Here is a 14,491-nt window from a genome sequence, read left to right as displayed (position 1 = left end):
GGAATACTTTATGATTTTAACTTGAAGAAAAACTTAGTGGAGACATGACAGGAAAGAATCAGATCCGGGTCAGATGAATAAAAACAGATAAGATGGAGGCCGAAATAGCTCAGTTGGGAGAGCGTTAGACTGAAGATCTAAAGGCCCCTGGTTTGGTCCTGGGTTTTAGCAAAGTCGTATATTGTGTAACATTGTGGTTCATATGTGGACTGCAAGAACAAAATCATTTTGTTCTCGCAGCTTGGTCTCGACATACCAACTGGGCAGAACTTTTTTCCCGTGTCATGTCCTGCAACTATTCTGTGATTGGTCAGACATTGGAGAGGGTGTGGTTAATGTGGAAAAGCGTAAATGCTAGCGGCCACAGCAGCCACTCTGTGAGCTCCCAGATGCTAATATTCGCAGTGTGACCGCTAATCTCTCGAGGGTAGCGGTTGGCATACGCTTAGCGCGTGTGACGTATGCTGCAGTGGGAGGACCCCATGAGGATTTTCGGAGTTCAGCACTTGAGTTTCTCATCAAGTATAAATTACTAGCCAAAACAAACCTTTTTCTTGTTCTCGCAGCCCTAGGAGCGAGAACAAATTTCTCGCTACTCACAGAGTATGTAACAAGCTTATTTAATATTCCGAAAGTGATACTCTGCAGCCATATCCCGGTCGTGATATGGCTGGTCATTATGGCTTTAGCAATATTAGAGTTTATACTGCAGATAATGAAAAAAAGCCACTGTTAAATTAGAGGATGAGAATACGTTCATAAAATCCTGAAAGCCAACCCGAATTTCCCCTCATGCACATTTTTTTTGATTTTTTTTTTTGTGGAAAAATGGTCTGGGATTGCTCTATTGGGAACTGATTATGCTTCGGCACAGGTCTGCCAGGCCAATAAAATCGTACAGACTGTACCACCAACGTAGACACTTCATCTGAGCACCATAGAGTTACGCTTGTTTACAACAACATGGCTCTGATTGGTTGTAGGACTAGCCAGTTGCACGCAGAGGGATTTTTGTTTTCTGTGTATCGGTTGACATACGCCTCATAATGAAGTCCAAATGGTCCATTACCACACTTATATTCTGATAAGAATTTAATATAGCTATACCAGACTGTGTATATGCAGTATTTGTAGTATACACAATATAGCACACACCAGTATAAAACTTATAGTAACTGCTTGATCAGTTACAAGTTGAAAGGCTTTCAGCTCTATGCAAATCCTCTGTACTAATAGATTCTCTCTGTGCAGTTGCCTTTGTCACTTACCCGCCTCTGATATTTGCCAAAGATGTTCCGAGGCCAAGAGTGCTAAACCGGGGTCACCTGTCTCTGTCCGTCTGTGGTCCGCTGTATTTGCCAAAGATCATCTCAAACCGATGGCTGTCATCTTTGGCTCGGCCTGCCATGTTCACCAGTAATATCCTAATACCAAGAGAATGCGGCCACAGCTTCACTCACCTGTCTCTGCCTGTCTTTTTCTGGTCTGTTGTTTTCGCCAAAGAAAATACAAATCCCAAGAACATTAGGGGTCCAGGAAGGTAGCCCACAGATATTCTTAGGCCAAGAACATTGTGTTAATCTCATCTGTCTCTGCTTTTTTTTCTGTCTGTTTTTTGCCAAATATATCTTACTGTAAGCCAAACGCTCTCATCTTTAGTCCAGAAGGTATTGTTTAATCATACCCTAGCTGGAATTATGTGAGGAGTGATCTGGACTGATTAAAAGAGAAAAACACAAAGCCAGATTTCATAAGTGCTGAGTAATTAAGTGAATTTCGGGGTGCGAGGTACAATCAGCACGTAAACTGCACACTCAGCAGTTTCGTTTCCAGGCAAAATAAACTTTACGTTGAAACAGATGACTGTGTAATAAACCGCAATCAACATGTTTTGAAACGCAGTGTCACAGATACGACTTTACCATCTTCTCTTCTCGTGCAGCTCTCGCATTAAGTGGCGTGCATGTGTCATCGGCTCGCGCCGGCTACGGTAAATTCAAATTCAGCCGAGATTCTCACTATGTATTTATTTTTGCACTGATTTCATTACACAGTCAGATGACACCTGTTTGTTTGACTCAGGGTGTAATCCAGAGGTGCAGGGTTAAATGCTGTATATATCTGTGTTAGACAACATACTAGTGTATGGATAAATATGCATAGAAGTTATGCAGTCTCAGGCCTCACTTATATTTTCCACAGTCCTTCTTCATGCTGAAATTGTTATGTTTTTTTTTATAGTGGAAAGAAGAAAGAAGCTCTGGTATTTGTTCAGTGTCAGAGCCAGGGTCATTTTACAATCAGTGTCATCTCTGTGTCACAAAAGTTTATGCGTTTTTAAGGCATTCGACTTAGTGTCACTCAGAGAATAGCTCAAAGCTATGTGTGTGCGTGTGCTAGTAAAAGAGCCCAACAGAGAGACAAATTGCAAATGGAGCAGGTAAACAGAAGCAGAAAGTTGGATACACATCGCCGTGTCCATAACAAGACGAGAACAGAAAAATAATCTCGCAGGTCTTACATTTCCGTGAGTGAATTTCTCTGAGTGATACTGACGCACATCGGTATCCATAACCCTTTCAACAGACCTGAGGGCCAGATGTTGAGTATGGAAAACACTTCCTGGTCCAGCTGTGGATCATTTTGATGAGCAGACTGTCTCGGTTGCTGAGTAGTGGACCAGAGCTGGAGTCCTGTCTCTTTAGCTTGTCGTTTTTTTTCTCTCTTTGACGTATCGTGTTGTTTTTGTCGCCCTTAAAAATAAGACTGAGCTGCCAGACAGAAAAAATAATGTAAAGCTGAGAGGTCAGAAATAGGAAAATTAAATTAACTACCCTCTCTCTCTTGCTCACTTTAAATATGCATGTTAAGCACACATTATTGGATTGTTGGTGCATACCATAGTTCAGTACTGGATAGATCTTACAAAACTGCGTCAATAAATCTTCAACTAAATCCATGTGGATGGGCTAGGATCACGTGGATGCCCTCATCCAATTTGGGCCCCTTGTACCCCAGCCTTTTGAGTTTGCCTTCGAGGCAGAGATTCCAAGACCCACACTTGAAACAACGCAATCTTTATCCGTCTCTCATGAAATCACAAGAGGGCTTTTGGTTAAGTTTGCAAACTATTATAAATTCTGGGAGCGCTTTAACTAGGTTTGATGGCCTGGTGTCTCTCTGCTGAATGGTCCAAGTGCAGAAATGTCCTCTACATTCAGATTGCCTACAAATGTAGTAAAATGACTCATTATTCAGTTATACTTTAGATCTTATACTTATACTTATACTTAGATGTGTTTGCAAAAAAAATATAGTGGAAAAGATTGGACACTTGAGTTCCACTGTTTGTATGTGACCACATACCAACACTCCTGTCCTTGCGCCTGTGTGTCTTTCTTAACACCTCCACGTGACCATGTACAGTTTTACTTTTCGGTCAGTCTGCTGTGAAACGAAGCTATAAAAGTTTAAATTAGATTTGAGAAGACAACACTGGACTCCGGGCCTGTCATCTGACAGTTTTTACTGCCCCGTTACTCCATAGACAGCGCGAGTGGTCAGACTAACTTACCACTATAGACGCTGCCATTAAACCAAACAGTTGCGTTATAGTTTCACGCAAAAAGAAAACATCTGTCCGCTGCCTTTAAAGGACGTATATTTGCAAGAATCTAATGTTTCTTTAAATTACTTTTATAGTCTTTGGAAAACATCTAAAAAGAATTACATGCAGTAAAACTAGCTAGACTGTTCATCTGCTTTATTACCAGAAATTATATGAAGTTTAATGTGTCACTGGATGGATGTTACGGCAGTAACCTGGTATAACATTACATGATATTTTACAGCCTTTCGTCTCAAATATATCTCCTTACATCTTTATGTTCACTGTTTAATGGACACTGTCTCCTTTATTGACCAAACTTATTAAAAAATGTGTAGGACCAGTATATTCTAGCTCCCAGCTCTCGTGTTTTACTTTTAATCCACACTGTAATTCACACCCATATTCTCCCCTTAAGCTAAAGTATTAGTTATAGACGTATCCCTTTCGTCCTCCTCCTCACCCCGGCTCCTGTGCTCTGTAGGGGTTTGGATGCAGCACTGCTGACCTGACGGCTCTTGGAAACATTGCCTCCTTTCTCTTGAACTGTCGGGGTTTAACTCAACGTGTCTGTTTCCTCTCATGATCTGTTTTTAAGACTCCTTGGGGTAACGGTCCACTGCTGTGTGCTTTGTTAGAAAGAGAGTTACTAGAAAACGTTCTTATTGTTTGCTGCGTTACTACGAGAAACACAGTTAACACAATAGGCTGGAGCTTGTTTGCACCAGTTCATTACCGTCCTAGAATTAATCCTTAAAGTCTTAAATGTGCAGTTAAGAGAGTTAAGATTTTAAGTAAAGTAAGACTACCTTCATCTACCATAGTGAAATACACAAGAGATACTGACCTAAATGTGAGGTAGCTGGATTAGCAGTGGGTCAGGTCTTTGTTGGGTGCAAACCATTGTATTCAGACATACAGACAATTCATGATGACCAGTCTGGATACACACCCCCAGGCTTTTAGTCTAGCCATATTGATCTGTGGCAGTGGTCCAAGAAGACAAACCACAATATAACAAACATGAAACACCTAATTTTCATTATAATGCCTGTTTTTTTGTTTTTTGCTTTTTAAACGAGAAAAACTGATGGAAACAACGCCATAAAACACCCTCTTAAAATCAACCATGGAAACAATGTGACTGTTAAAACATGCTCAAGTTTATGGTTTGTTTGTTCTTACCTTAGTTCATTCAACTCTTTATCAACAAATTGCTGCACTTTTGACATTTCTTTTGTTTGTTCATTTGGTCTGGTCAGTGTCAGAGCTTCTTTTACGACCTCGTATGACGTCAGGCACGGTTGAAAGGCCCGTCGAGGCCTCTGTGGAGATATCGGTGGGCGGTAGTGGATAAGGAATGTGGATGATCGCACAGAAACACACACAGACACACACACACAAAACCCTCAAGCGTACATGCGATACTACAGCACTAGATCTGACTCTTTTCTCCTATGGCCTTGCTAATGTGAGGACTGATAATGACAGGGAGGATCAGCTTGCAGATCTATTTAAAGACTGTTTCTAGATAACACATCTGTCTTGAAATATAATATAATGCAGTTATCTTTTGCATTTATTCACATTCTGCAAGTAAATGGTTTAATGTTCACTCACCATCCTTCATCCTTTCTCTCTTTGAGTATATACTCTACATTACTGACTGATTCCTTCTACCTCTATTACTTCACAATCACTGCACACATAAATTCACTAATCAGGTAGCCAAGTGCTGAGTCACCGCGCTCTTATACGTGCCATGGCATTTTCTCCCCTTGGTCACGTTGGTCTGTCTGCTTCAGTTTAGGGTAAAACTGGGAAATGGTGTGAAACCAAACCAGCCTACTCTTTCCTCTTTCACCTATTAAGGCACAGAAAAATAAATAAAGAGCACTCAGAGCGCCCGTCCAAACTTAAAGCAATGACGGCGGCATACATTTTATACGGCTTTGTGTTTTGTTTTAATCATGATCAATTTCCTTCAAAAAAAAAAGAAAAGAAAGAGTGACCTCATTTCAGGGAACGAGAAAGACTCATGGAAGACCAGTCAGTGCGGGAAAAGCGAGGTAATAAGAAAAGAGAAGTATGCAAAGGTGCACAGAAAGGATAAGGCAGAGAGAGAGGTAAGAAACGGGAAAAGAATGGGGGCAGATAAGGGTAAGGGTTTTTTTGGCTGTGAAAGAAAGAACCACGCTAAGTTAAAGCTCATGGGCTCTGTTGTGTCTGTACATAAATTATCAAGCTGCTTAAGTTCTTGATTTACACAGTGAGGTAGGAAATTATACCTTCTATCCCCTCTTGTTCATTGTTCTGCTGTTTTGTGCACTACTTGAAGATGATTAAAGAAACGGAAAATACAAATTGTTCAAGAAATGCATTAAAAATTTGTATGTGCAGTCAAAGTGTTCAAACGATAGGCAGTATAAAGATGGACGGCGGAACTGCTCCTCAAAAGTGAAGCCAAAGCAAGAAGAGCTCCCCCTGGTGTCTGGCTGCAGTATAGGCTCCAGCCCCTACAGTATAAGCTCCACCCCCTCCATGTTAGTGGATGGGACTTGGGTCGATCCGTAAAGTGGTCCCGTAGGACTGTGAGGGTTGTAAAAAAACAATAAAAAATAAACATGTGCAGTGTATAATCCAACATTTCCTTGTAAGTGGTGGAGGTAGAACAGAGCACAGTATAAATTAAATGACTCTACGACTCCACTCTCGGATCATACTGCGCAGACTCTGGCTCCAAACTAGCAAGATGGCGAATCTCCCTCGAAAACAGCGCCAGTTTGGCCTATGTAAGGAAGTGCTGACGCATTGTCCGTATTTATATACAGTCTTTGGTTCAATGTGACTTCCGTTGGATAAGATAATTCCTTTCTGTTCTCCTTCACAGGAGTGCAGACAAAAAAAAATGCCTCACCGAGACCATTTATGCATGAATCTAAAATCGTGGTTTTTAACTGTATTAAAGGGAACTGAAGTACAATTAAAAAATAAATAAATGAAATGTCCAAGGTGCATTATATCTAAAAAAACTAAACTTGGACAGGCATACTTGCGTGTCTGTTTGCGTTCATGAGGTGCAGATGCTGTGGAATAAACTGGTCCTTGTATTCGGTGTTATTACACTACCCCAGTTACATTTCCTGGGCCAACCTGTCATGCCTGAAATCGCTGTCACCGCACCCTACACACTACATCACTGTGTGCGTATGAGTTTGCATTTGTATGGACGTCAACTGGCCTTTGTCCATTCACTACCTCCGACGATTCTGTCATCCAAATGGCAGCGCACTCCGTTAAAGACCTGCCCTATGCTGAAATACTATCACAGTGAGCTGTATGTGTTGCCGCATGAAAAAACACAGACATGTTAGCAAGAAGATATATGTACAGGTAAGTGTTTCTGTGTACGCTTTTATTTATGTGGGTAGTTTTGTGCTTGGGTAAGTAAGTAATAAAAGCCGGCAGAACATGTAAAAACACTTTTTAGAGGCCACAAATATTACGTCACCGACTCCCTTCTTCTTGTAAAACTCCTTCATGCACCAGATCGTGCCTGTTTGTGGATCTGTGCCTCTTGTATGTACATCATAATTTTGTTTGTGCAGTGTAGTGTGTTTCCTGTGTTTGGCTTGTTCGAACAGATCCCAGTGAGTGTCACTTCCACTTCTTCTCGTTCAGTCTTGAATATGAATACACACACACACGCAGTAAAACGACCTCTTATTGATTCAGTGTGGCCGCTCGGTTGCTGGTAAAGCTGACGGCATGTCAGGTCACGGCCCTGGAAACATCGGTCAATGATGTCATTTGAATGAGAATAGGCCGAAGAGATTAAACACAAATGCACGACGGAGGACACAGAGCAGCCTTGATGATGACATGCGTTATTGCAGAGGCAAAGAAAAAGAAAGACTTAATCCTCATCTTTATGCGGTTGTAAATTATTGCATACATGTAAGACTGTTTAGTTCCTTTTATGTGTACTCATGTCCATAAATCTTTGGTAAGATGTCCTTTTACTATAAAATACAATAAGAAGTATTGTTCAGATGTTCAATGAATGGAAACAAGAACAAACAAAGTAAAACAGTAAAATACAGGTCAACACAAATCCACAGAACATGGGCTCAGATATTAATATATAGTTCAGTCACATGCAGTTCAAGTACTTACAGCTGTTGTACTGTTGTTGCTTTTTTACATAGCTGCCTATTAATTCAGAGAAAGAAGAAATTCCGAAGCGGGTGGAAAGAAAACACAGAAGAGCCCATGAAAACATAGTGGTGATGTTTTGTACAAGCTATTTAATTAGGAAAACATCCAAATTAGATCCAAAATCCATCCAAAATTAGACTGAGGGGAACAGGCGTTCAAAGCGAATTAAGCTAAATATAACTACAAATGTTGTTTTTACGTAATGTGGAAATTTGTCGAAGCATTACCGCTTTAACCAGAATGTTCACTCTGATAGGGCAAGGTATGAAAACAGCTGCCACCACTAAGAATCCCTGGGAAAATGGAGACTCGAACAAGACGGATCGTTCTGTCATATAATATAAAAACTTCCATGAACATGAAACAGAGTAAAAGAAACGCAGGCGCATGGGACCTGACAGCTCACATAGAACATGCAGAGTTGCAGATGCAAGGGCAGGGAGCAGAAACACGTTTTATAGCAGCTGCTGTTGTAATCTGAAATTAAACAATGAGAACACACACGTACAGTACACAGTACAGTGCAGGCGGGCAAATGTATTCAATGAGTGCGAAGGGGGGTGGATAAACCAACTGTCATGGTTGTCACTGTCGCACTGTCAGTGTGTTCATTGTGTCAACTTAATCTCTGACCCTCACACATTTCAGTTATGATGAAGAAACATTCCTGTGTCTCACATACTGCCTTCTAGCTCCTCTGGTATGAGAGATAAAAATATTTTGGTGGTGGTATATGTTTAGTTAAGGCAACAGTCAAAATGTAAATAAAATTATCCGAAAATGCACCAGTGTGGTGCATTTTCGGATAATTTTTATTATTCATAGTTTGTGTTGTCACTGACAGCTGCTAATGTTTCAAGATCAACCTTGATGGTTACAGCTCTGGTAGGTTTTTCCATGGTGATGCAAAGTCTGAGGCTTCTAGGTGCAGTGGGTTGAGCGTTTGACGTGGAGGCAAAGAAGAAATTATTTAAAGGTTGTGGGTTCAAGTCCCACTAGAGCTGCATTTTTAAAAAGCTGTGACATATACACATTTTAATAAGTCTGCCTAATATTACACTTGACTTTTCAAGTCCTCTGAGAAAAGGCTTGAAAGCCTGTGAGTTAAATTAGGGTCCCGTTTATACTCACTCTCTTGCAGGCGTATCTTTTTTCAACATATGACAGTAACGCTCTTTTCCAGTTATAGCAGCAGAGTAATCGAGGCAACAGCACACAGATGACGGTGTCATGTTTGGAATACCTACTCAATACCCCGATGTTCCTCTTCCTGCTCTATGTGCCAGACATATTTCCACGCCTTTGGTTGTGTGAGTGAGATCACTGCTGCCCTCGGATTAGCTTTGGGTAGCTCTTGGACTATTTACAGTATTGTGTGTACATGGAAACCAACAGGGCAGCGGTACAGGTGACATAGTCTTACAGAGACAACAAGACAGATGAGGTGTATTGTCGCAATCGGGAATGTATTGTACTCTTCGGTATTAAGCCTTTGAATTCAAGCTGGCTTCATATTGCAATAGTCAAGCCATTGCCACAATCAAGGCTCTTTAACTATCCATATCCAAGAGCATTTATCAGTAATACTTGGTTTAGTATTACACAGCCTCTAAATAACGCATCTGCCGCGAAACTCGTTCATTTCACCAATATTTTGTTATGATACGCTAATGCTATTCTCCGTTGAGTCCAGAGTTACCTGTTATCTATTCGCAGACGTGCAGCGGTTTGTTGTTCTTTGGAGAGCTGTTCCTCTCTTTGCCTCCACATCCTCTCTTCAACGAGCTCCTCATCCGTATACTCTGGCTCAAAACGGTAAGGACGTCCATCATAAACAAAGTCGTTGTCCACAACCTCAGAATCGGAGAAGTATTCATCCATGCTGCAAAAAACTAGCAGTAGCAAATTACAGGTAAACAGGATGACATCATCCAGGTGGAGGTTAGTAGGTCAATCTACAGACCCCGGATGATGATAACGGGTAACTCCGGACTCAACGGGGAATAGCACTCGCGTATCATAACAAAATATTGTTGAAATGAACGAGTTTCGCGGCAGATAATGCGTTATTTAGAGGCGTTTCGGTGCCCCGGTCACTCCCACTACATGGACATACGCGGCGCTCCGCTGGATCTAAATATCTTCCGAACGACTCCAAATGTTCTCCAAAAGTTATATGGGTGAGGAAATGATCATATTTTATGCCAGAAATAAGGTCCAGGTTGTAAAAAACGTCAATTCCCCTTTAAGATCATCTCATCTCATGTCGATGGAACTTGGTGGCGGTGCCAGGACGCGGAAACCAAAACGAGTGTGAAACAAGAGGCAGTCCTAAAAGGCCAAACGAGTATCTGTATCTGGAGACTGATGTGATTCTAGCTACTGCAGGGGTCCCGGTTCAAATTTACGGAGGTGAAGGACATGAACCTCCCTGAGGAAGTTTCTAGAAGGGCTGCACTGAAAGGAATGCGTGGCTGCTGACATTTACATGTCTTCAGTTACCGCAAAGTTTACTTAACCTTTAATTTATGTTAACTCATGTGTTTTCTGCCTTGATATCATAAAGAGAAACCATTTGAGTCACATTCATTTGTTCCATGTGTGTAACTGTTTCCCATTGATATTGAGTAAATTCAATTATTTTTACAGTTTGAGTCTCAACTGCTGCTGTTTCAGTTCATTTTTCTATAAATGGTGTCCGATTGCCTCAATATTGTTTTAAACCAAGCAGGCCAAGGAAGAGCGCTGTCAACAGATGAAAACTGATCCTCAGTAAAATGAATATGTGCTAATCCGATGGCACTTCTGAGTGTGGGGAGATACAGACACGTTCCTCAAATGGCATTAATGGGAGGTTGTGGCTCAAAGAGGAATCAAGAGTATCAAACACCAAGAGTATCAGATTGATACAGACCTTTATAGACTTAAAAACAGCTGCCTTTTAAAGTACATTGAAATGGACCACAAATTTCATCTCCAGCAACTCAAGTTTCTTTGTTAGACACACACACTGAGACTCTTTTGGACCCTGTCATAGCTGATGACAGACGCCCATCCTCGTCGCTTTCCACGCTTGAAGCTCAGGTTCATTTGTAATTCACTGTGACCACATTTTTTCTGAAAATCCTCTGCGAGATCTAAAAATTTGACATATGGTCTTAGCGGTTTGAATTGCTCTATAAATATCAGCAAGCACTTTGGAAGAGCTAGTGTAATTGTACCCTGATGATGTCGGCTAACAGACACCATTTTTCAAAGGGAATACTGAAATGAAAAATGATTCTGTTGTGCAATCATAACTCATGCACTTTCCCATCTCTGCTTTCCTTTCCAGGGCCTCCAGTGTTCCTAAACCCCCTCCTGTGGCACCAAAGGTACTGTAAAAATTAAATACGATTCAGTCCAAAGTGTAAATTCCAGAATATTATTGATTAATTACTGTGAGGTAAGGCGTGCCAGGTGTAACATTCAAGACAGCTACTGTTTAAGGTATTTTACACACGATATATGCTTAAAATGTTCAATTAAAATGTCAATAAATGTGACTTAGTTTGTCATGAAACACAAATGAAATTCACCTGGTGTGCCTTGTGTGTTTTAAAGACTTCTTTTTAGTTATCACACCCTTCTGAAGCAATGCCACTGTGTTGCATGATATCAGTATTTGTCTTGGTTTATTTGCTACACGTTTTTTATTGTGAATTAGTCAGATATACTGATGCTTTCCTATCCCATTACAAATTCACATTTCATTCAAACGCTATCATTTGGTCCAATTCTTGTATGAATAAAACATATTTATTGATAATAGCCTGGAAAACATCAGTATAGTGTGTGCTTTGATGTGATTTATTTTTGCATGCTCTCGTAGGGCGACAGATCTGACATCATAAAACCAGTCGCCATCACCCATCCCCCTCCTCCACCCCATCCTCACCCTCACTCCTCCGGCCACTCCGCTGTCCCCTACAACAAGGCCCCCAGACCGTACGGGGGCTGCGGATCGGAGGCCGAAGGCTCCCCTTCTCAGTACCCTTTCGCCACTTTCATCCCCTCCCCGTCCTCCGCCTTTACGCCTGCATCCTCCCACACCAGCCCTCCCCCGCCTCGTTCTCCACCTCCCGCCTCTTACCCATCCTCTGCCTCCTCCTCCCCCCCTGTCCTCGTTCCGCCTCAGCCGTCGGTGTATAACACGCCAATCAACCTCTACTCCACTGAGAATGCGTGTGAGGTGGCCATGGGGCAGAGGCGGGGCCTAATCGAGAGTCAGGGCGGAGCCGTTCCACTGCAGTTTAATGGGTGAGTGGTGGCCTTGCTAACCAATCAAACCAATTAACCACCTCTCAGCTATTTCATGTTCCCCATTTTTCACCAGTGTGGCTCTTACAAATAGGAGAGAAGATCTTTTGCCCTTTTCCCCTTTGCAGATATTATTGTACATGTCCACAACTGAACACATGAGCATATTAGTCTACCAGTTTGACTGTTGCTGGCGTCGGTGTAGGAGGTGATGAAAAATTAGGTTGAAGAAACTAAGTTGAAACTATAACTGTCATCACTATATCTATTACACAAGCCTCAGCTGTGAATCTGGTTTGGATTTTTAGAAAAAATAAATCTTGTCAAATAGAAATACTCTTGAATATGTGCTACCTGATATATATATAAGTAATATAATACAAGTAAACCAAAGTGTGTTATTGTACCATGTGGTTACCATTGGTATTAAGGAGGAATATTAACTGTGTTTCTGTGAAGGAGCTTTGGAGTTCTCTGAAAACAGAACATACACCGATCAGGCAAAACATTATGGCCACTGAGAGGAGAAGTAAAATAACATTGACCATCTTGTTACAATTTAGACACTTAACAGTTTCAGACGCCTCGTGATGTGAGGCGAGCTTTTCTGAAAACCACTGCTGGAAATTCAAATCACATTGCTGAAGCTTAATGCCAAGAACAGCAAATTTGCCAAAAACAAACTCAATTTGTGCCTGTCTGGAGAAAATATGAGCGGCACACAAAGAGGAAAAATATAGTAAGTCAGTCAAAAGGTACGTTTGCATGGGGAGGTTGAGACGTGTCTAAACTAGATCAAGTGTCACATGAAGACTGATTGATTTAAAGAGGTTGAAATGAGAAGACAAAAAGTAAATACACACTTTTGTCCAGTGTACGGGGTTTGTGTAAAGTTTTGTTTAAAATACACCCCGATCAGCCACAACATTAAAACCACTCACAGGTGATGTAAATAACATTGACCATCTTGTGACAATTCAGTGTTCTGCTGGGAAACTTTTGGACCTGGCATTCTTAGACATGTACCACCCACCTGGACCAGACCAGGCACCCCCACCCCGTAGCAATGACACTCCTTGACGGCAGCAGCCACAGGCACACACACAAAAACGCTTCAGGAACAACTAACAGCCCCTCATTTACACTATATTAGGTTTGCTTGTCAGGTTACCTGGTTATTCTAAATTGTCCACATTAGAGTGTGAGTGGTTGTTTGTCCCTTTGTGTTAGCTCTGTGATAGACTAGTGACCTGTCCAGGGTGTACTCTGCCTTTCGCCCAGTGTCAGCTGCAATAGACTCCAGCCATTTGTGACCCTCTGCAGGACAAGTGGTAATAGATAATGGACGGTCCTGTTAGTGGTCCCTTGAAGGAAACAATTACTGAGTGAAAACCATTCATCTTCTCTCGTTCTACCCCCTTTTCTTCTTCCAATATTTTATACATTTTTAATTTTCCCCTCCGATCATTCACACCCATGCTGCATGTTCCCGTCTTTGTCAACATGACTTCCACCGTCATCTAGCCCCTCTCTTTTTCTGTGCTAACTCTCATCCCTCCAGAGGCGGCATGAGTATAACTATGCTATGGAGACATGACTAAGCTGTGTATATATAGCCCACACTGGAAACTTGAACTGTGCTGCATTCTCTGTGCTCTTGCAGCAAATCAGTCAGCCAGGAAGGGTTTCAAACTCAAATCCATGTAGACTCTCACTCTGTGGCCTCCTTACAAACTAACACACCTTCATCAACCCATTTCATTCCACTTTTTGGTTTTCCGAGATTAGTTTTAAAACAACTGGTTATGCATGGATGGTTTTTGATTTATTGTACTTAACATACCAAACGGACTGAATATATTCCTCGTCTGACTCATTACGTCTCAGTACATTTCAATTATACCCTCTCTCTCCTTGCACTTTTGGAAAGGGCCTGTGGTTTTTTCTTTCTGTGAGACTCAGCAGACACCGGTGATCTGTGTACAGTATTATCTTACACCATCACTCACACACACACACACACACTCAAGCTTCATTTCAGCTGGGTACATAACCTTCCCCAAGTATCGCGGATGACATTTCATAACAGATAACACTAACTACTTTATTATAGCTGGTATTTAAACCTTCCCATTTGGTTTTATGACTTGCTTTATTCTCTTAACCATTACAGGACTGTTTTTTAAGCTTTTCTTTTAACTCCTTTGCTTATATATCCAGTAATTGACCATGCAGATATCATTCACAGCGCATAGTGACATACAAATATACATAGATACGTGTGATGTAACAAAGGCATTGCCAAGAGTTATGGTCTGCAGGAAGTACTTTATGAATCCATTTGTTTTAGTGTGCTGCTGAGGTGCC

At 41.4% G+C, this 14,491-nt stretch overlaps 1 protein-coding gene across 1 annotated transcript in view; it reads left to right on the top strand.

The window, feature by feature from the left end:
- The window catches only part of pdlim5a (PDZ and LIM domain 5a), a 65,608-nt gene that overhangs the window by 28,488 nt on the left and 22,629 nt on the right, over positions 1-14,491 (top strand). The window contains exons 4-5 of the mRNA XM_084550703.1: positions 11,160-11,199; positions 11,697-12,124. Coding sequence (XP_084406829.1) covers positions 11,160-11,199; positions 11,697-12,124 — 468 coding nt within the window. The remainder of the gene's footprint in view (positions 1-11,159; positions 11,200-11,696; positions 12,125-14,491) is intronic.

This window comes from Chelon labrosus (assembly GCF_963514085.1).
Source record: "Chelon labrosus genome assembly, chromosome: 9".
In the NCBI taxonomy this organism is placed as follows: Eukaryota; Metazoa; Chordata; class Actinopteri; order Mugiliformes; family Mugilidae; genus Chelon; species Chelon labrosus.
This window is presented reverse-complemented; position numbering and strand designations above follow the sequence as displayed.